This window comes from Nyctereutes procyonoides, unplaced genomic scaffold, assembly GCF_905146905.1.
Source record: "Nyctereutes procyonoides isolate TBG_1078 unplaced genomic scaffold, NYPRO_anot_genome, whole genome shotgun sequence".
Lineage (NCBI taxonomy): Eukaryota > Metazoa > Chordata > Mammalia > Carnivora > Canidae > Nyctereutes > Nyctereutes procyonoides.
Window position 1 is genome coordinate 33346561 of NW_026575134.1, and position 20031 is coordinate 33366591.

The window sequence follows — 20031 nt, forward strand, 5'->3', positions numbered from 1 at the left end:
GCCAGCCTGCCTGCATTCATCTCCCACTGACCTTCCCCGAGACAGCCGAGCCGTACAGATGTCACTGTCTGGGGGCCAGATGGCAAGGTCTGGGGGAGGTGTGCTTTTTCAAGTTTGGAGGAGAACCCAAGATCACCACCCTGAAGGGCAGAGGCCTGTTTGGGAACATACGCTTTGCGAGTAAAAGGGCCGTGACTGCACGCAGTAGGAGAAATGTTCGCTTCGTCTTTGCTGGACGGGCAGATGGACTCAGGTCTGCGCAGTGAGGAACCACCTTGCCCCGACGGGTCTGCCCCCAGGGTGTGTCTCCTTGCTGCCCAAGTGGGGCTCTTCAGCTCGGGTCGCGGTGTTCGACAAAGCCCGTCTGACGAAGTCTTAGCGTTCGTGAGTCACTGAGCAGCTCCTCTGGTTATGCAGAAGCGGGCCACATGACAGAGACTTCTGGAACACTTGCCGGACATCAGGCACCACTGTGCGCTCTTCACACCCGACTCCTCTCACTCCTCACGAAGGCCCAGGAGGTGGGAGCGATCGCCACCACTTCCATCTCCCGACCGTGTGCCTAGACCGCGGGCACAGGTAAGGGGCATGCCCAAGGCCACAGCGAGACCCGGGGCAGAGCCAGGAGGTCTGGCTCCAGGGCACCTCTCCCTGCACCCTGGAGCGGAGCACAAGCCAGGCTTCGGGGCTGGAGAGGCCGCATGAGGGCTCAGCCGCTCTGGGCCCCACGGTTTTGAAGAAGTCATCCAGCTCGGACCATCCAGGATTCTGACTTTGCTTAAAGCCTCTCTCCTAAGAGAATCCTCTTTGAAAGACAGGCTCAGGCACTCACCTGAAAAAAGCGAATCAAAAATTATTCTCGCTGCCCCTCTCAGCAAACTTTCCTGCAGACCTAATGGAGTCTGCGGGCGGGAACCTGCAGATCCAGGAGACGCACGGCCCATTGGCCTGTGCAGACCGGGTGCAGGGATGTCCCTAGTCCAGGGAATTTGTCCTCCTTGCTGCGGCAGTGAGTCCCGGGCGGTGTGCACTTAAGCCTCTTTGGTCCAGAAGCTCCCCTTCCTTCCCTGCCGGGAGTTAGACTTCTAGGAACCTGGAGGACACATCATGGCTGAGAAAAAAGTCTTTGGACTCAACGGAAGACCTTTTAAATTCTGTGAAAAACCAAGGAAGATCAGTAACTAAGGCCTCCGTGTGAATTTTCCAGATAAAAAGAGCAAGCATGGAAGCTGAAGACTGCTGGGGAGCCACCATCAGCTCACGTGCGTGACCAGAACGAGGGCATAGCCGAGCGGACTTCCACCTTGAGCTTCTCTCGTACTCAGGGGCAGGGATCAGAAACCAGCAGAGGACCTTCAGGGTCAAGGTTTCAGCACCACAGTACTGGGTTAGGAACTAGGAAAGGCTACCATCAGACACTCCAGAGTATGTGTGAAGCCACCATATAATTTCTGTCCCCAACAGAGGGAAGGAATGGGATGACCTGACAGGAGCTTGGGAGGAAAAGCACAGCTAGCTAGCTCCCAGGAGCCACAGCACGTCCCTCCGAAGGACCACAGTGCGCGCAGATGGTGTCGGCCACGTCTCCCCCAGGCTTCTGGGTTGGGAAGCCCTGGCCACTGCCCACCCTTGGCCTTGGCACCACTTTCCAAAGTCTACCTGGCAGCCAGGACCCACCAGAAGCAATAGGGCAAGGGGCAACTTCCACCTACATGGAGCCAATGAGCACCCAGAGGCAGTTGGTCTTTCCAGCTTGTTATTTATTAAAAATAGATTCTCTCTCCCTCACCCCTGCTAGCAAAAGGGTCTTCCCCAACATTTTTTTTTCCAAATAGATGAAATAACAGATTGGGGGGGGGGGGGGACTCAAGCCTAAGAGCTCAGGCTTTTCTGGGACGGGGGCAGCAGGCCTGCGGAGCCTGGAGTGGAAGGGTTTACAGCAAACCCCGGGGCATGAACAGGGACCAGAGCTCTGCTGCTCTAGGCCTCACGGTGTGCAGACAAGGCCACAACGAGAGGCCCAGGGCTGCACCAGTGCCTCCTGGGCATCACCAGAAAGCCGTTTGACGCCTGAGAAAGGACCAGAGTCAGTGTGGCTCCTACATGTGCAAGGAGCTAAAACAGCTGGGCCCAGAGCAAAAATAGGAACTTCCGGAGGGAAAAGGCCTGGACTGCGGGAGGGGAGACAGGCCCTTGGCAGCACCGGAGGTCTGCCCAGCCATCGAGTTCCAAGTGGGCCGGCAGTCCACTTAGTGACGTTGCCCTAAGCCAAGCTCAGCCCAAAGATGGAATTCCCGGCCAGCTTCCGGCTCTGGTGGGGACTCTTGCTGCTTTTAACAATCCAGGCGGCCGCCCGGTCCGGCCAGGGACAGCCCAGGGAGTCAGGGGGACCTCCTTACGCGTCAGCCACCGATGCCCACGCTATTTCTTCTGCTTCAGTTTCAGATCCTTTTTGTTCTTCATGTCTCTGTTTTTCTTCAGTTTTTTGTTCTCTTTGGGTTGTTTGGCTTCTAGCTTCCTTTTCTTGTCACTGGAGGGGGGAGAAAACAAACAAACCATGAGTAGAAAGAGAAAGAAAATGAAATATGCACAGATCTGTACCATCTTTCAGTCTGCTTTGCTTGGTCTGAAAGGGTCTCCACCGCCCGAAACATTAATGACATTAGACACAGACGTTCTCCGCAAGCCTATCTGCAAGCCAGGCAATGGGCTGGGGGGTCGTGCCGACCCAGTTCCTGCCCTGGCCGGGCTCTTCCTCAGACCCAGCAACAATCTCTGCCTTAACACCTGAAATCGGAGTTCTCTTTGGAGTACTGCTCATGCGCCCCTCCCAAAGCCTCAAGAAAAATCTAAGCCGTCCCAAGGAAGATTCCCTCCCAGGACTCACCACTCAGGATTACCCTAGAAAGCAGACGTACTATCCCGATGACCCTAAGGATAGTCTCTAATACAAAGCAGGAGACCCCCAGGAAAACCTGATAATACTTTCCAATGTGGCATTATTTTAGTTTTCCTAAATGAGAGGGAAACCCAAGGAGTAGTAAGTCAGGTTACGTTCCAGCTGGCCAGCCTGGTAGTGCTGCCGTTCAGCAAATGGCCACCTTCCTTCCCGCTTACGGGCTACAGCTCCTCTTCAGCGGCCTGCTGCCCTGGGAACAAGCACCTCCCTAGGCAGAGAGCATCCACAGACCACTAACATCACCTGAATGAACTGACCTGGGGCTGCGGGAACAAGGCCTCAAAGAATATGACGATAGAGAGCAGTGTGTGTACCTCCAAGAGGGCAATTTCCTCGGAGCCCTCAAAGCACCAACTACCACAAAAGTCAGGGAACTCGGGAGGCCCCTCACCAGCAGTGACAGCCAAACAAATGGCAGGGCAAGCCAAGCTCGGAGGAGCTGGGAACCAGCTGCACCCACACCAAGCACATGCCACGGCCTTTTGTTCCAGTCAAAGCCCCATGTTCGAGGCTGGGGCCATCACGGGCCTTGGGCTGCATCTGCCGTACTGTCCAAACCAGAAACTAGGACCCACGGACAGCAGGCTCTTGGGCCACATCGGAGAGCATCTGGGGAGTGAGGCTGGCACCAATGCTGGAAACTTCAATATACCAGAGTAACTTACAGAGACTGCAGGAGACAGGATCTACAGTTCCTAGAGTCGCAAGACTTGGCTTTCCAGATAAATCCTCTAAGGGATCCTGTCCTCTGGCAATGCCAAGAACTCACCTTCCTACTAACCCCAAACCAGATGTGGAAGTTTATCTCAGAGGCCCAGGGCAGGGGACACCTCATTCTCCTCCCAACGGAACTCTGAGGAAGGTTCTGGCCTGAGAAGCCATTATCTACAAATACTCCCCTCTCTGCAGAGAAGCAGCTGGAGAGGAAGGTTTTCAAAGCAGAGTTCAGGGACTCCTGAGAACCCCCAGACCATTCCACTCCAGGTGGGCCCCAAGGTAGAAATTATTTTCATAACAACATAAATAAGTTTGCCTTTCACTTTTGTTCTCTTCCAGTGGCACCAGACCGAATGTGGGCACAGATGAGCCAGCTGCCTTCTATTAAGCCAAACAGTACTGATTTGCAAAAAACGTAACACAGTGACACCCTAAGATTTTTGTGCCCAAGAATCTTTAAAATAACAAAACAATAGAGAGTCCATGACTATTAATTTTGGATGAGTGGTTTTCTCGGTTTCTCATTTCTAATGTGGGAAATATCGATAAATACAACCCACATGGGATCCCTGGGTGGCGCAGCAGTTTGGCGCCTGCCTTTGGCCCAGGGCGCAATCCTGGAGTCCCGGGATCGAATCCCACATCGGGCTCCCGGTGCATGGAGCCTGCTTCTCCCTCTGCCTGTGTCTCTGCCTCTCTCCCCCCCGCCCCTCTCTGTGACTACCATAAATAAATAAAAATTTAAAAAAAAAAATACAACCCACATAAACAAAAGCCCTTAGGGGGCGCCCTCGATTTTTAGGAGGCTGAAGAAATCGAAGGCCGGAGACTAGAACCATCAGCGGGAGGAGCAAGAAATGCGGGAGGTCACACTCCAGCCAGGCAGTGGCCACACTTGGCCCCCGCCCGGCTCCGCCTCTCACTGGCTGGATGCTTTTCGGGAAGTTACTGAACACCCTGCGGCCTCGGTCACTTCACCTTGAAAGCAGCGCTGGTAATAAAAGAGCCACCACTGTTGTTCTGAGGGTGACCACACCACACCAAGGCCACAGCGGCCCCGTGGCCCCGCCCTGTCTGTCGGAGACAGGATCCCAAAGCAGCAACCCTCTGAGGAAGGAGAAGGGGTTCGTCCCTCAAAGCTTTCTTTCCTAGTGAGTCACCAGAGAAGCACAGAAACCAGAAGGCCTCCCGTCCGGGCCCGCGGGGCCCTCCTCACCTCTTCAGGCTGACGATGGAGGCATTCTGTCCCGCTTTGTTCAAGACTTCATTCCATTCCTCATCATCCCCACGGATTATGTATCTTTAAAAAACAAAAACACAAAGAACAAAACTCAAAGCCTGCCTACAAGAAGGGACTGTTTGCAAGACGACAGCTACACGTTCTCTCCAGACACACGCTGCCACGAAGCCAGAAGAGCTGCGTTGGTGCGGACAGACGGCAAGGGAATGCCGGCGCCGAGCTCCAGGAGACGGGCTCCACCCGAGGAGCAGGCCTGCAGGAGTCGGAGGCCTCTGGTCGCCCCACAGTTGCCGGTTCACTCCCGCCCTCGGGCATGTGCTCACAGGCCCTGGGATCAGGCCTCCCTGCCCCACCTCCTTGGGATCTAGCAGTGCTAGAGCAGATCGAGGTCCTGAGAGCTCAAAGCGGAGGGCACAGCTGCCTCAGCCACGGGGCTGCAGGTCAGAGAGCTCAGAAGCCACTAATTCTAGAGTCGTTATTCCCATCAGTCCACAGAGCGGACAACAGCCAGAAGGCTGAAGCTCCAAGGGGACTGGGAGTCCTAGTGCGCAGAGGGTACCAGAGAAAGGAGGCTTGTGCCTCAGGCAGTAGCATGGCCATTGAAAGTGGATGCTCCTTACTCAGCATCCCCCTCCCGAGGCACCTCAGGGAAAAACCCTCCAAAATTCTGCAAATAGTGAAGGAGGAAGTTTAATTTAACTGAGTCCTTCTAAAAGAGTGCCCTGCAACAGATGCCAGGGCGCCTGGAGGGGGATCAGAAGAGGCCTGCACACAGGCCTGAGGGTCCTCACAGCCCAGGCGGAGCCTTCACTCCCCACCAGCCCCGCAGGAGCCTTACTGAGAGAGATCCATGTTCTTCAGCTTCCCCACTTCTTTCTCGTGTTTCTCCTGGAATTCCTTTGCTGCTTCATCCTGCAAGTCCAAGCCCCAGAGACAGAGTGAGTCAGGGGCAAGCAGAGGACGAAGCACAGAAAAAGGTGAAGGGGCAAGAGTATCCCGGGGAGGAGCACACAGCTCCACCACCACATGCAGGACTATAAAATGTGCATTTGGAAAAGTCTAAAAGGACAACTGGAAGTTGTCAGCAGCAGCTGCCGGACGGTGTGCACATGTGCAGTGGGACATGCTCGCCGAGGAGGGAGAGCCGGAGCGCACGTGGGGTAGGGAGGTGGCTGGGAGCCAGCACTCGCTCCCACCTACAGAGCGCCACCACTGGGTCAGGGTGAAGCACGCCTCCTCCAGGGGACAGGGTGCACAGCCCCAGGGCCAGGCCTGCAGCGGGAGCGTACCAGGTCATCACTCAGGGTCTTCATCGTGGGCTCCATAACCACATCCTTCACGGCCACCATCTGCTCCTCGATGGCCCGTTCCTGCACCTCACTGAACAGCTGCAAGACAAGGGCCAGGGGTGGAAGATGAAGCCGCAGCAGAGACCCAGCCCCTCGGCCGTGGGTCACTTAGCACCCACTTCACGTACTACATGAGCACACACATGCAATGGGACATCACAGACATGCAATGGGACATCACAGACACAGCTGAAGCCCTGCCCCCTAGGTCTTTGTGTGTGTGTGCACACAGCACACTCAAACACAACCAAATGTTAACTAACATCTATTTATCTTAAGGCTGGGAGTGAGCTTGTTAAATTATTTGAAACAGACCCAAACCTTGACCTGGGCTGATAGTACCTTGACGACTTTGCGGATGATCCGGTTGAAAAGTCCCATCAACTGGCCAGAGGGCAGCTCGATCTCCTTTTCCAGCTGGTCCACAGACTTATGCTGTAGGCCAATTCCCAAGAGAAGAGCCTGGAGGATGGAAAATCTGTTGAAGTGGCCACTGGGACAGGCCCTTGCCCATTAAAATGGCACCGGAACCACTCTCTCTTGACCACAGCTATCTGGTACCAAGTATCAACTGGCACGGTCGATTCTGGCATCTTCTCTTTCATCCCATTACTGAAACCACCAAGAAATGTTCCCCCTTCCTGAAATCCTCAAACTAATTATCTTGACAAGAGTTGCTTCCGGGCTGCATTAGAATTTCAGGGTACCCCTAACTTCTGCTAAGTTACAGTGAGAATCAAGGCAGTGTGGTGGGTGGGGAGAGTGTGGGATCAGACCGCAGCCCTTCCACATGACTGAGCAGAGTCCAAGTGTCCCTACTTGTAAAATGGAGAGAACACTACCCACCTATCAGAACCGCAGGCAATTACATGCACAAAATCCCATCAAAGCATCCAAGCCAAGGCCCATCACACAAGCAGCACATAACCTACCGACTGGGCGGCAGACAGGGACAGGTCCCCCAGCTGGTTTAGGAAATACAACCGGGAGATGGCCGGGATCAGGTCCATGATGAGATGATAGTCCACCATGTTCCGGGAGTACATCTCCAGCCTCTTCAGGTCATAGGAGAGGAAGAGGGCATCCAGTTCCTCCCGGCTCAGTGCTGTACATGGAACAGAGCCAGACAGGTCAGGGCAGCCGGATGCCTTCCCAAGGTCTGACGAGAATCCCAGATAACACACATGATGGTCCCCAGGGAGGGGGGCACACTGACAGCTGCTCCTCCACGGGGATTGAACCAGAGCAGAGCAGGAGAGGAGCCGCCTGAAAGCGCCTGTCCATTGACAAAACACACACCCCGGGCAGCCCCGACCTTCCTCCTGCAGAGGGGAGGTGGCTCCAGGCCACGCAGGGAGTGGGGACGGTTGGCACACAACCCTTGCTCAGAGTTTCATGCACCAACACATCAGACCAAGGAAACACTCCTTCCCCACTTTGCCACTTCTCCTCAGGACCCAGCTTCACAGAAAGTGTGTATGGTCTGCTCAGTTCAAGGAACACAGATTTTTTCCATCAAAATGTAATAGAAAAAAAAAGCGACACACACATAATGAACAACAGAAAAAAAAATCTACAGCTGTTAATACTAATGATCTGTTTTTTAATATTTTAAATATTCGAACAGAACTTACAGGTCCAAAGCACTTTCCACGTGTTAGCCACATGAGGTTGGGTGCATGTGCTTATTTACAGTTTCATGAATGAGGGGACCGAGCCTCCTCAGAACTGAGCTGGTTACCCTAGTTCACAGGACTTACATAATTAACTACCTAGTTGACCTGTTTGACATCTGAAGTCAAATCACCTCCCCAAAGTCTTGTCATGAAGATGGAAGGTACTATAGGCACCAGTGCCCATAAGGCAGAGCAGGGTCTGCGAGGGGCGGGGTGGAGAGGAGTGGGGAGCTCAGTGGGAGATGCAGGCCTAGAATCTGTCCCTCAACTCCCAAGCCAGCCTTCCTCCTGGACCCACCACACTCCGCCTCACCTCACTTCCTCCTTCCACAAACCAAGCCCCCACCAGCCCCCCGCACCAGTCCACCCAGCTCACCGGGCTGTGTTGGCTTCCCGAGGTTCTTGTTCTGAATGATGTTCAGAGCCAGGGGAGGCGAGAAGGTGCTGAACTGATAGGACAGTAGGGCTAGGAACCGCCTTCGGAAGTCTGTGGAATACAACCACAGTCAGAGGTCGGGGGGGCCCCCAGCCTGTTACCTCACTGCCCCCCTGCCCATCCAATTTACCTTTCCAAAAGGCCGGGAGCCAGGCTCCCCGGTCAGCCTCATCCTCCTCCATCAGTGTCTTCAGCATGATGCACGAGTGTTCCCCAGTCAGGTCATTCTGGGAAACACAAATGCCCACTTGGCACCAAGAACGCCCTCTCGTGAAGCATCTGTCATTGCTGAAGGGCTAGCAGGCAGGGCGGGAGGACGCACTCTTCGCAGCGGGGAGAGGGCCCTCCACACACTGCCCGCACCTTCCCCACAGCCTCATGTCCCCCACGACAGCTGTCAGAGGCCACCTGGTGCTGTGACTTCCCGGCAGGTGCCACGGCAGTGGAGCAGAGCGGTTCAGATCGTCCCAGCACGCGGTCCGCTCTGGACCCAGGGAGCCACTCGCACACATCCGGTCAGATTCTGAACTCACAGTCATTACAGCTTAAATTCCACACGATCCACACCCCCAAACCCAGAATTCCGAGTGGCAATCAGCTTGCAAATGCAAGCTTCTTTAGGTGCTAAAATAATGGGCACGGGTTTTTAAATATTTATTACACAACCACCACTAAACTCCACACAACGGAAATATCTAATGCATTTCAAGCAGAGCGCATTCACAGAACACCCACATGTCACAGACGAGCGGCGCGCAGCACAAAAGCACAGGCATAAACCACGGTCTCTGCTGAGTGCAACCGTCCGCACTCTCCTCGAAGCTGACCGGCCAATCTGCAGCCCCACCACAATCCAGCTCACTACCAAGGACCCGGCCCATCCGGGAGCTGCTGTGCCCCCACCGAAGAGCCCAACAGCCCGTGGACTTCACCAGGCCCACTTTACACACTCAAATGGGCACAGTCCTTGGACACTGACTTTGCTCCAAGAGTCAAACCTCCAGCACCCCCTCTCTCAGCTGACAGCCTCCCCTCCCTGGGAGAACAGAAGCAACTGTGAGAGAACATCATCCTCCCAACACCAACTCAACCAGCTGACCAACACCTGTGCCCAAACTGTCTGCCTTCCCTGTTGCTGAGAAGGACGAGGTGGCCACCTCTCCTCCTGTACTCAGGGTCCTGCTCCCCTTGCCTCTACCATCAGACCCCCATCATCTGTACTATTTGCCCAATCTCTACACAATCATGCCCTACAGTAAAATATCTTCTAGAATCTTCCATCTGACAAACTCCACTTAATGCTGATGTACTGGCAGCTACCTGGGTTTCTCTGTTCCCTTTTGCTTCCCTTAAAAATCATCTAGTTTCTCACTTGCCCTTCTTTCCAGTGGGGATAATCCCTCAGCTCCACAGCAGTGGGTTTTCCCTCTAATCAACACTGCCAGCAAGTCCACTGGCCATTTGTCCTTAGCTTCCCTTCTCTCCCACAGCCACAGATTCCCCCCCCCTTTTTTTTTTTAGAGTAGACACACACCCACGCAGGTGAAATGGGGGCAGGGACAGAGAGGTGGGGAGGGGAAATTCCTGCAGACTGAGCTTACTGTGGAGCCCAAAATGGCTGGATCTCAAAATCCTGAGATCATGACCTGAGCTGAAATCAAGAGTTTGATGCACGAGACACCTGGGTGCCTCAGTGGTTTAGCACCGCCTTTGGCCCGGGGCGTGATCCTGGAGGCCCGGGATCGAATCCCACATCAGGCTCCGTGCATGGACCCTGCTTCTCCCTCTGCCTATATCTCTGCCTCTATGTCTCTCATGAACAATAAAATCTTAAAAAAAAAAGAAAGAAAGAAAAGAGCTGGACACTCAACTGACTGAGCCACCCAAGCACCACCCCCTTCCTGAAACACTGGTTAAACGTAGCTTCTGATGCCCTCCCCTACTTTCTCCTCCAGCTCAAGGCCGCTCCTGTCTCTGACCCACTCCTCTGAAGGCTGGAGAGTCCAGGATGCACCCTCTTCTCAGCTGACTTTCAGTCCCAGTTTTCAGTAACTTTAAAAACGTAGTCATTCACTGAACCAAAGTATTAACTGAACACAGTACTACTCTACCAGTAGATGCTCTTAAGTTCCGGGGTTATAGCTGTGAAGAAAACAAAGTCCTCGATCCCAGGGAGTAAATGCTCTTGAGAATATGCCAAGTTCCATCTCCCGCCCCAACCTCTCCCTGGAACGCCAGACTCCTGTAGGCAACTAATTGTCCCATGTTCCCATCAAGTATCTGACAAGCACCTCACACTGTGCCGGAGCATTCCACTGTGACCTCCGGACCTGTCCTTCCTCCAGCAGCTCTTCTCAGCAAACAGCACACCTCCAGACCTTCCAGTTTCTCACCTGGACTCTCAGGCCAAAACCCTAGGAATTCTTACGGTTCCCTCATCTTCCAATTCAATCCATCAGTTCAACCCCCAAACACACCTGGTCTCTGCCACTTCTCTCCACCTTCACCACGTCCTCTCAGCCACCCATCTCCCTGCCTCCACTCTCAGACCACCACCGTCCACTGTCTACGTGGCAGTCACAGCTCAACACCTTCCTCCAACTGGACAGGAGGAAAACAGAGTCCCTACCCAACCTCAATGCCCCACCAGGACCTGCGCCAGCCTTCTTTTGTCTCCTTCAAGTCACCCATTCACTTCCATTTCAGGCCCTACTACGCTTGCTGCAGCCGCTGTGTGGAAACCCCTTTTTCTCCAGGAATGGCCAGTCCACTATGGACATTCAGGATCCAGTTGGAAAGGACACTCCTCGGAAGTCTGATCACTCAGCACACTACAGTTTCAGTGTTTAGTCGTCTTTTTCATGGCACATAGCATAATCTGAAAACTTCTCATTTTCTTCACTTTCTTGTCGCCCATTTCTACCCATTAGAAAATAAGCTTCATGGGCAACCCCGGTGGCGCAGTTTAGCGTGGCCTGCAGCCTGGGGTATGATCCTGGAAATCTAGGATCGAGTCCCACGTCAGGCTTCCTGTATGGAGCCTGCTTCTCCCTCTGCCTGTGTCTCTGCCCCGCCCCCCATGTCTCTATGAATAAACAAACAAAATCTTAAAAAAAAGAAAAAGAAAAAGAAAAAGAAAATAAGCTTCGTGACTTATCTTGCTCACCATGGCAGGGCGTAAATGAATGGATTTTTTTTATGGACTCTCAGTAACTCCTCCTTCCATAATCTCCATGGCTTGGTCATCCACCTAGTCATAGCCCTCCCTCAGATACCAGCTTATAATAGGCATCTGCCCACCTGCAACCCTCTCCTAAAAACACTGCTTTACTTTTCACAAATTGAAGGAGGCTGCAGCATTCCAGAATTCAGTGAAGAAGTGCATGGGCATTTCTGCCATTTTTGTAATCAGGCACAAAGCCAGGCACACACCAGGTGGGCACCACACGAGATGAGAGTGAGTGTGGGACTACATGGCCTCTCAGGGAGGATGGCTGTTAGGTGCCCATCAGAACAATCCTCCTGGAGGCACAGGCACACGTACTCAGAGCACAGCAAGAGTAACCAGGGCTCGTATAAGGACAGGCCTCTCACCAACTGTAACTGCAAACCCACACCCCTCCTCTGCCTCACTCACCGGCGTCTGTCTCAGATAAACAGGAACAAACCCAGCCCGTTTCCAGAACCTGCAAAGATACGAAGAAAGCAGGTCACCATGTGCCCCCCAACTGCACTGACTGACCCATGAAGATGGGCAGGGCAGTCAACGGATGGCTGATAAGCACACGGGATGGAAAGGCAGACCACACGACCCACAGGATCTCTTTTACGGGACACCAAGGCCATGGAGTGACACCAGGAAGGGAGGCAGGCAAATGCTTACTTGAGGAGCCTGGGGGTCAAGCCATAGGACACACCCAGGTAATCCAAGCGCTCGGCTGGCCTCTCGTTCAGCTTAAGGAGTAAGGGAGGCAGGTCCTTCCGAGGAGTGATGACCTCTTCCAACAAGCTGACAGCCTAGAGGATACCAGGGAGAGAACCCAGTCCACCCAGCAAAGCAGCAGCTTAGTGACATTCCCAAGCACCCGCACCGTACCAGGCTCTGACCTAAACACAGCAAAAACTGGGACAGGTTTCTTTGTTCCCTGGTTTTTAAAATACAGGCATCATTAATTAGCTCTAGTGGTCATGCCCAAGTATAGCAAACACGTGGACATGCATGAAAGCAAACTGCTCCAAACCCAGAATTCAGGAAAATGGTCACACGGTTTCAAAATGCCTAAAAATCACTTGATGGGATGAGGTTCTCAACTCAGAGGCCAGCTGGAGAAGCAGCTGCTTCTCCAAAACAGGAGGATATCTGCTAGTGCTCAGAGGGCAAAGACCAATGAACACTTCTGGATACTGAAGACTCAGAGAACCATTGTCCTGGGAAGAAGGAGTTCAGCCAATGGCAATTACCTCGCTGCTGACGGTGTGAATTTCTTGTGACGTCTCAAGGACCTTTTCCTCAAGACAAGGGAATCTGCCTTCAAAGTACATCTGCAGCAGCTGCAGAGCTCGGCTGCCGTAGCCCATCTGTGAGCAAGCACAAAAGGAAGACAAATGTTCTCAATCTCTCTAAACCCCTCTACACCCCGTACTGCTTCCAGGAAGCCTTCACTCCGAGTCAAACTACACTTGACAGAGAATTAATGAAATCTCTCACTGAGGTCAAAGCAGAGACCCAAAGAACGAGCACGCTATGACCTTCACTTTCACACCACCTAGCCTGAGCAAGAAGATGAAGATGGCTGGCTGGGCTTTCTGGTCCACAGATCAGCAAGCCCAAAACAGACATCTCCACAGCTGACTCCTCAGTGGGGATTTCTAAGAGACAGGAGGTAACTATGTAAGTAGGTCAGGTTCACAAGTGTCCTGTCTTCATAAGAGAAAAGCAAGTAAATACAACCAGTCCATCCACCCGCCAACCCCTAGTCCTTGGGAAACTGTCCATGGCCAAGGAGTCCCTAGAACTGCTTACTCCTTGACCAACCTTCCATCCAAACAACCAAATACACCTGCCCTAACGAGCTGCCAGCAACACAGCTGAGCAAATAAAGCATAGCAGATCTGAGAGGCACTAGGACATGTTACCCCTTGATAATCCGGGTGAACAGCAATGCGAACAACCCTTCCACCTGACAGGCCGCCGAAGTCTGCATCTTGGAACTGTGTGGGAGACACAAGCCAGTAAGTGAGCATCAAATACATCCTCCGACACCGCCAGCTTCACTCACGTGGGGGTATGAGGGACAGCACAGCACCTGTTCTGACACTGTCCAGGGAATCAGGTCCCCCGAAGCCTTCTTGCCTCGAGATAGGCTGTTCAAGATGGACTGGCGGGAAATCTCCCCTTCGAGGCACACCTACGGGGACAGCAAGACAGGGAAGACAGGCCAGAAGTAGGTGTAGAGCCCACTCACAGAACATCCTCAATGTTCTGCTGCTGCTTCCCCGACGAGGCCAGCTGTTTCCACTCCAGTTCAGGCTTAACCCTGTTATCAGACTCCTCCACTTCCAGTGAAGTTTCATTACCGCGCCCCGTGGGCATCCTGATGCCCTCAGGAACAAGGCAGGATAGACATCCTCCTGCCCCAGAGAGCAAAATCTACATAGTGTGCATATGTGCACTCCTGCGGCTCTGTACAAAACAGTGCAAATTCTCAAGGACGCTAACGTCTAATAGGAGGATGGTTAAACACAGGATGGTACATGCATAAATGAAATGCCTTTGAAAACTATGCAGATTACAAATATTCGACACACTGAAAAAAAAAAAAAGCAAGCCCCAAACACTATGATCCCATGTTTATGAAAAGGGAAAATAATATAGAAATGCATAAGTACATGCCAGGCATTTAAAACATTATTTTTTCCAATCCGTATCTTCTCATTTTAGAAGTACATGTATTGCTTTGGTAATAGAGGAGGAAAACAGACAAAAACAGTTCTGTTTCAGGAGCAGCCCTAAGTCAAAATGCAAGTGGCCAGTTCTGACTTTCACCTCTCCGCCATAGTGGGGCTCTGGGTTTCCGTCAGTGGTGGTTTCCTTCTGTGTACCCTCATCGCTTGCCTTGAATCGCTCAGCTACTTGGCTCCACACCAAGAATCAACACCTTCCCTCCCGTGCCACTTACTGAGCCATTAATCTTTGATTCCTAAGTGGTTCCCCAAATCACTGCCATCATACCTGGATGACAGCAAGCACTTCGGGAAGGGCGTTCTGGGTGGGGGGCACCGGGGGCAGGAGGCAGAAGAGATGGTGAGCAGGTGCATCAGAAAGCATCTGGAGATCATTGGGGGAGTTCTGTGGGGACACAAACACGAGTTGGTGAGAACTACTCCTCTTGTCCTTTACCCGAGAGGCCAGAATCCTCGGCTGACCAGAGCACCGCCCTCCCCAATGCCAAGCGGCAGGCTGAAATCTGGCTAAGTGCTTTTCTAGTATGTGGGCCAGCCAGCCGGAGACCCTCTGAAATGGCCTAGGTGGGACTTTGCCCCATGTGTTTGCTGTCATCTCTACGTGAGTGCTGAGGCTGTGGAGGAGGGCAGGGGACTACTTCATCAGCACTGTGGATTTCACAGCTGGGGGGTGAACTTTTTCCTGCCAAGAGGCTATTTCAAGAAAACCTATCACCACTTCTAACACCAACTCTTCAGCCTTCCGTTGAAGGATGTTCATAAAAATGCTACCTAGATCCTCAAGTAGGGTTCTTCCCAACATGCCCTTCAGTGTTGAAGACTTTCGAATACTCTAAATTCTCATTTGGCACTCCTTAAAAATAGCCCAGAGGTACAAGGCTGGGTCAGACAACAACTGCCACGTCATCTGAACCTAACTGGTTAGCAGACAAGTGAGAAACACAAGAACCTGGTTTAAAATAGGCAAAGCTTTCTACCCTCCCCAGCTACCAAGCACGGAGCTACGTGCAGGAATTTCACTTTGCCTCCACTCTGGAAGCAAAGCTAGAAGCCCAGGACAGGCCTAAACAACAACAGGAAATGCAATCTCTCCAGTAAGATCAGTGGACCTTGACAACATCAGGACACCTAAGTCCCAGTACAATGGTCACCTGAGCCACCAGGTAATAACAGATATGGAAAGCCAAACAGGAGACTGTCAGAGCTGAAGTTCACCCGAGAGCTAGCTGCAGTTACCTTGTAGTGAGAAGCCACATAGAGGGCCATTAGCCTTTGGAGGAAAACTTCAGAGGCCTTGTGGTAGCAAAAGAGGGTATCTCTGTTAACGTAGTAGCTGAGTCTGGAGTTAAGCAACTAAAACATATCAAAGAGTGCCCAAAATAGGGCATACTGCTTCCAAAAGGGACCTGGATATGCAGATTGCCTCCAGCCTGGAAGGAAGAGCCCCGTGTCCTCCATAGAAACCCCATATTGTAGGGAAGGAACAGCAAGAAAACAGAGAATGTTCAACTTCCCCCTCTCCCTGGAGTAGCAGCCTATGGAACAACAGGCTGAGACCTTCTGTTCAATGCTTGCCTCGCCCCCCACTCCCCCCCCCCCCCCCATAACAGGGCCCAGACGCCAGAGGATACAGCTCGCAGGCCTCGGGCAGGGGGCAGCCGGAGACTATCCGGGTGATATTGAGACAATCCAGGCACAGCAGGTCGTTCAGCCACTTCTCCACTGCATCCCCAGGGGCATATCGGATGGACTCCTGCAGGGAGACCTCATGCAGGGTTCGCGCTGCTCCCCAACCACACACACACACACACACACACACACACACACACACACACACGAGGAAAAACAATTATTAAATGTGCTTTGTCTAAAAGAGCAAGGCAAATGTTCTTTCTCTTTCTCACACGCCCAAGTAAATATGGCTTGAGAATTTAAACTGAGTGGTTTTTAAACTATTCTAGGGGGTGTTCAATTTGCCATGACACCAATTCCTACGGGGATAACACCAAGTCACTGCAACCATGCTCCGAGGCAATGACAAACAAGGGCCTGACCCAGAAGGTCACTAGCCTGCTGTTTGCTGAGGAAAGCAACTCTACCTCCTGGAGACCTAACCTCCATGCCTGATGGAAGGACAGTCTGGTATCGCCCATGGTGACATGAGGAGACTATCCCACAAGAGAATCTGCAGGGACCTGCTGTGGACGGGCCCATTCAGAGTTCTGGGGGTACCTGATGCCAGTCTGGCTGTCGTTGTGGCCTTGTTCTCAGCAGTGGTGCTGATCTGACTCTGGGCGCTCTGTTGACGCAGCTGCTGAATCAGCTTGAGGGACAGGGACCGGCCAGTGCCCTCGTAGCTAGGAGCAAAAGCAAAGGCCATTAGGCAAGGCATCCCGAACACACTCTCTTGGAGAAGATGGAGAACTAGCTTCCTCATCCTGCTGCCCTCTGGACTCCCGTCAGAGCATGTGCATGGCCACAGAGGGCGCACGGCCACAGAGGGCAAGGCAGTGTGGGGGCTCAGCTGGGAGCCAGCAGGGCCTGGGTTCAAGTCTGAGGTGACTACTTAGCGCCTCTGGGCAAGGAAGTCTTAAGCCTCATCTTCAAAAGGATTATTCTACACACCTCACAGGAAGGACAGTGCTGTGAATTACAAAAGTAAAGACTGCCAAGATGATGTGAGGAAAGCCTTCAGCATAATGTGGGACACTGTTGAATGCTCAGTGAGCGAGCGAGCACTACTGAAGGAACGCACCTGAAGGCAGGCAGAGAGCACTTCCGGTTTGGAAAATCAAGAAATAAACACACCACCTCAGCAATTCCTTTCATCACTACTTTCATGGAGAAGGTGACATAAAACAACCAGCAAAAATTTGGGGAAAAAAAGAAACCCTCTTCTGTCCTCTCATTTGTATTTCCTCCTTCGATCAAAGCCTAGGTGACCATGTGGGGGCAGTGCTCAGTGGGGCTTCTTTTTTATTCAGGATTACATCACCCCATGATACTCACTGATAATATTTAAAGACTATATAAACACTTCCTTTTACTCAAATACTATTTTTAGAAAATCGGAAGTTGAAGGTATTTTATTTTATTCTCTTCCCTGCCACATGTAACAAAGCTTTCTCAAAGGAATTCCATTTACTTATTTAAAAAGAAAACACTCTTTTGTGCTTCAGAGGACATTTTCAAGAAAGTGGGGGGAAAAAAATAAAAGAAGAAAATTTCCATAAATCAGGTAAGTCACTTCCATCTAGAATATATAAGGAGCCCTTATAACTCAACAATAAAGACAAATCAAACAGAAAAATGAGCAGAGGATATGAATAGCTATTTCTCTAAAAATCTATAAATGGCAGATAAGCACATGGTAAGATGCCCCACATCATCAGCCAATAGGGAAATGCAAATGAAGACCCTAATGAGACACCACTTCACATTCACTAGGATGGCTATAATCAAAAAGACATATAAACACACATGCTGGCAAGGATATGGAAAACTTGGAGACCTCATATGTTGCTGGTGGGAATTTAAAGTGGTGCAATTACTTGAGAAAACAGTCTAGTTGGTTCCTCAAGCAGTTAAACATAAAGTTACTATCTGACCCAGTAACTCCACTCCTAGGTGTATGTGTATATATATATATACACACACACACATATATATATACATATATATATATATATACCCAAGAGCACTGAAAACATGCCCACATAGAAAACCTATGCACAAATGTTCACAGCAGCATTACTGACAGCCAAAAGATAGAAACAACTCAAATTTCCATCAACAAATGAATGGAAACAAAATGTGTATAAACATACAATGAAAAATTATTTGGCCATTAAAAGGATGGAAATTCTGATACAAGACAAATGGGTGAACCATGAAAACATGGTAAGTGAAAGAAGCCAGTCACCAAAGACCTCTTATTGTATGACTCCATTTATATGGATTGTCTATAATAGGCCAATCTACAGAGACAGGAAGCAGACTAGCGGTTCCCTATGGTAGGGGGTTAGGGAGAGACTAGAGGGTGATAAGTAAAGAGTATGGCTTTTCTCTTATGGGTGGTGAAAACGGATTGTGGGACTGGCTGCACAACTCTGGGCAGATACTAAAAACCAATGAACTACACTGTCAAACTGGGTAAATTGTATATGAATTATATCTCAATAAAACTGTTAGCAAAAAAAGTAAAGCCTTTTTATCTAAATATTTTCAGTGTAAGCAGACACCCTAATAAATCTGTAACACAGAATTAGCTCTTCCAGATGTGATTTCCACACAGAAATCTTTTCAATATTGAATATACATTTATTGACCTAGAAAGAGTTCACACTATATTGTTACATTAAAAAGCAAATTAAAAATATGTAAATTAAGTTTACATTTTTGTTCAAAATAAAAAAATAAATGCGCAGAAAATGTGTAACAAAATTCTAACAGAAGTTATCTCTCTGGGCAGTGATACTATCAGTAACTTTTCTTTTTGCTTACCTATTTTTCCTAATGGTTCCACAGCAAGCATAAACTAAATATTTTGAGTATCTAAACAAAGCTCTCGAGCCATTATGAGACTGCTGTCTTGGGGGATGCCTGGGTGGCTCAGCTGGTTAAGCATCTGACTCTTGGTTTTGGCTCAGCTCATGATCTCAGGGTGGTGGGACTGAGCCCCATGTTGGGCTCCATGCTCAGTGGCGGGGGTGTCTGCTTAGGATTCTCCCTCCCTTTGCCCCACCCCCCACCTTGTTCTCAAATAAATGAATCTTAAAAAAAAAAAAGACTTCTGTCTTATACTAATTTAATAGTTGCTGTAACACTACTTTCACATCACTCTAAGATAGATGACATTAGTATTGCTGTGTGCTCTCTGGCACCTAATCAGGCCCAGAGACAGAATGAGACCCTTACCACCTGGGTTATGAAATTCTTCAGTCTCATGTGGCCTATTTACGGTCAGACCAGAGGCGGGCACCACTCATTAAAGAGACTGGCTCCAGTGGGCAAAAGCCCCAGGAGTGACTGACACAGCTCCTACGACTCTGACTTCGGGAACTGGGCCCACCTGCCCCAACCCAGGCATGTTCACTCATGCCACCTAACGGACAAGAGCCTACAACAGGAGCAAGGATTCCTACTCAAGGTGCTTACCCATTGATGGTGGATGCCATGAATACAAGGTAGGGACCCAGGAGGCTTTTCACCAGGGGCAGGGGGATGGCGGCAGCTTCATCTATCACCACAAGCTCAGCCTGACCCAGCTTCACAGCATCTGCAGGATGTATATACTGTGGGGAAGAAAAGCTTCTATTATGACTCAGCCACCCCAGGGCCATGGCTGTGATCCCTGAGGCCTCATAAAGGCCACTCTCTGTCCTCCCTCCGCCTACCCAGTTCTTCTTCCCTTCACTCCTCCTTTCCACTTTTCCTTGGCAGGAGAAAACAGAATGGGCCTGGAGCCAGACACCTGGGTTCAGAAGCTCAACCACCAATTATGTGACCCTGGACAGGTCACTTAACCTCACAGCCTCAGACTCTGTGCCATAACGTGAAGGGAATACCTACCTGATAGCTGCTTGAGAGAAAGATCAGGGAAATCTGGAAAAATGCCCTGGCTGGTGCCTGGCCTAATACTGATAGCACTGTTTCTTCAGGGCTTCCTGCTATTTTTGAAGTTGGTGCAA

At 51.1% G+C, this 20031-nt stretch overlaps 1 protein-coding gene across 2 annotated transcripts in view; it reads right to left on the reverse strand.

The window, feature by feature from the left end:
- Nucleotides 1-1739: 1739 nt before the first annotated feature.
- The window catches only part of NAT10 (N-acetyltransferase 10), a 37450-nt gene continuing 19158 nt past the window's right edge, over nucleotides 1740-20031 (reverse strand). For both annotated transcript variants that reach the window (XM_055301092.1, XM_055301094.1), the window contains exons 12-29: nucleotides 19499-19635; nucleotides 16574-16698; nucleotides 15973-16123; nucleotides 15578-15674; nucleotides 14610-14726; nucleotides 13684-13785; nucleotides 13514-13588; nucleotides 12839-12955; nucleotides 12261-12394; nucleotides 12015-12063; nucleotides 8508-8604; nucleotides 8318-8428; nucleotides 7198-7370; nucleotides 6608-6727; nucleotides 6206-6304; nucleotides 5755-5828; nucleotides 4893-4976; nucleotides 1740-2530 (exon numbers count right to left, since the gene is read on the reverse strand). In XM_055301092.1, coding sequence (XP_055157067.1) covers nucleotides 2422-2530; nucleotides 4893-4976; nucleotides 5755-5828; nucleotides 6206-6304; nucleotides 6608-6727; nucleotides 7198-7370; nucleotides 8318-8428; nucleotides 8508-8604; nucleotides 12015-12063; nucleotides 12261-12394; nucleotides 12839-12955; nucleotides 13514-13588; nucleotides 13684-13785; nucleotides 14610-14726; nucleotides 15578-15674; nucleotides 15973-16123; nucleotides 16574-16698; nucleotides 19499-19635 — 1971 coding nt within the window. In that variant the 3' untranslated portion in view covers nucleotides 1740-2421. The remainder of the gene's footprint in view (nucleotides 2531-4892; nucleotides 4977-5754; nucleotides 5829-6205; nucleotides 6305-6607; nucleotides 6728-7197; nucleotides 7371-8317; nucleotides 8429-8507; nucleotides 8605-12014; nucleotides 12064-12260; nucleotides 12395-12838; nucleotides 12956-13513; nucleotides 13589-13683; nucleotides 13786-14609; nucleotides 14727-15577; nucleotides 15675-15972; nucleotides 16124-16573; nucleotides 16699-19498; nucleotides 19636-20031) is intronic.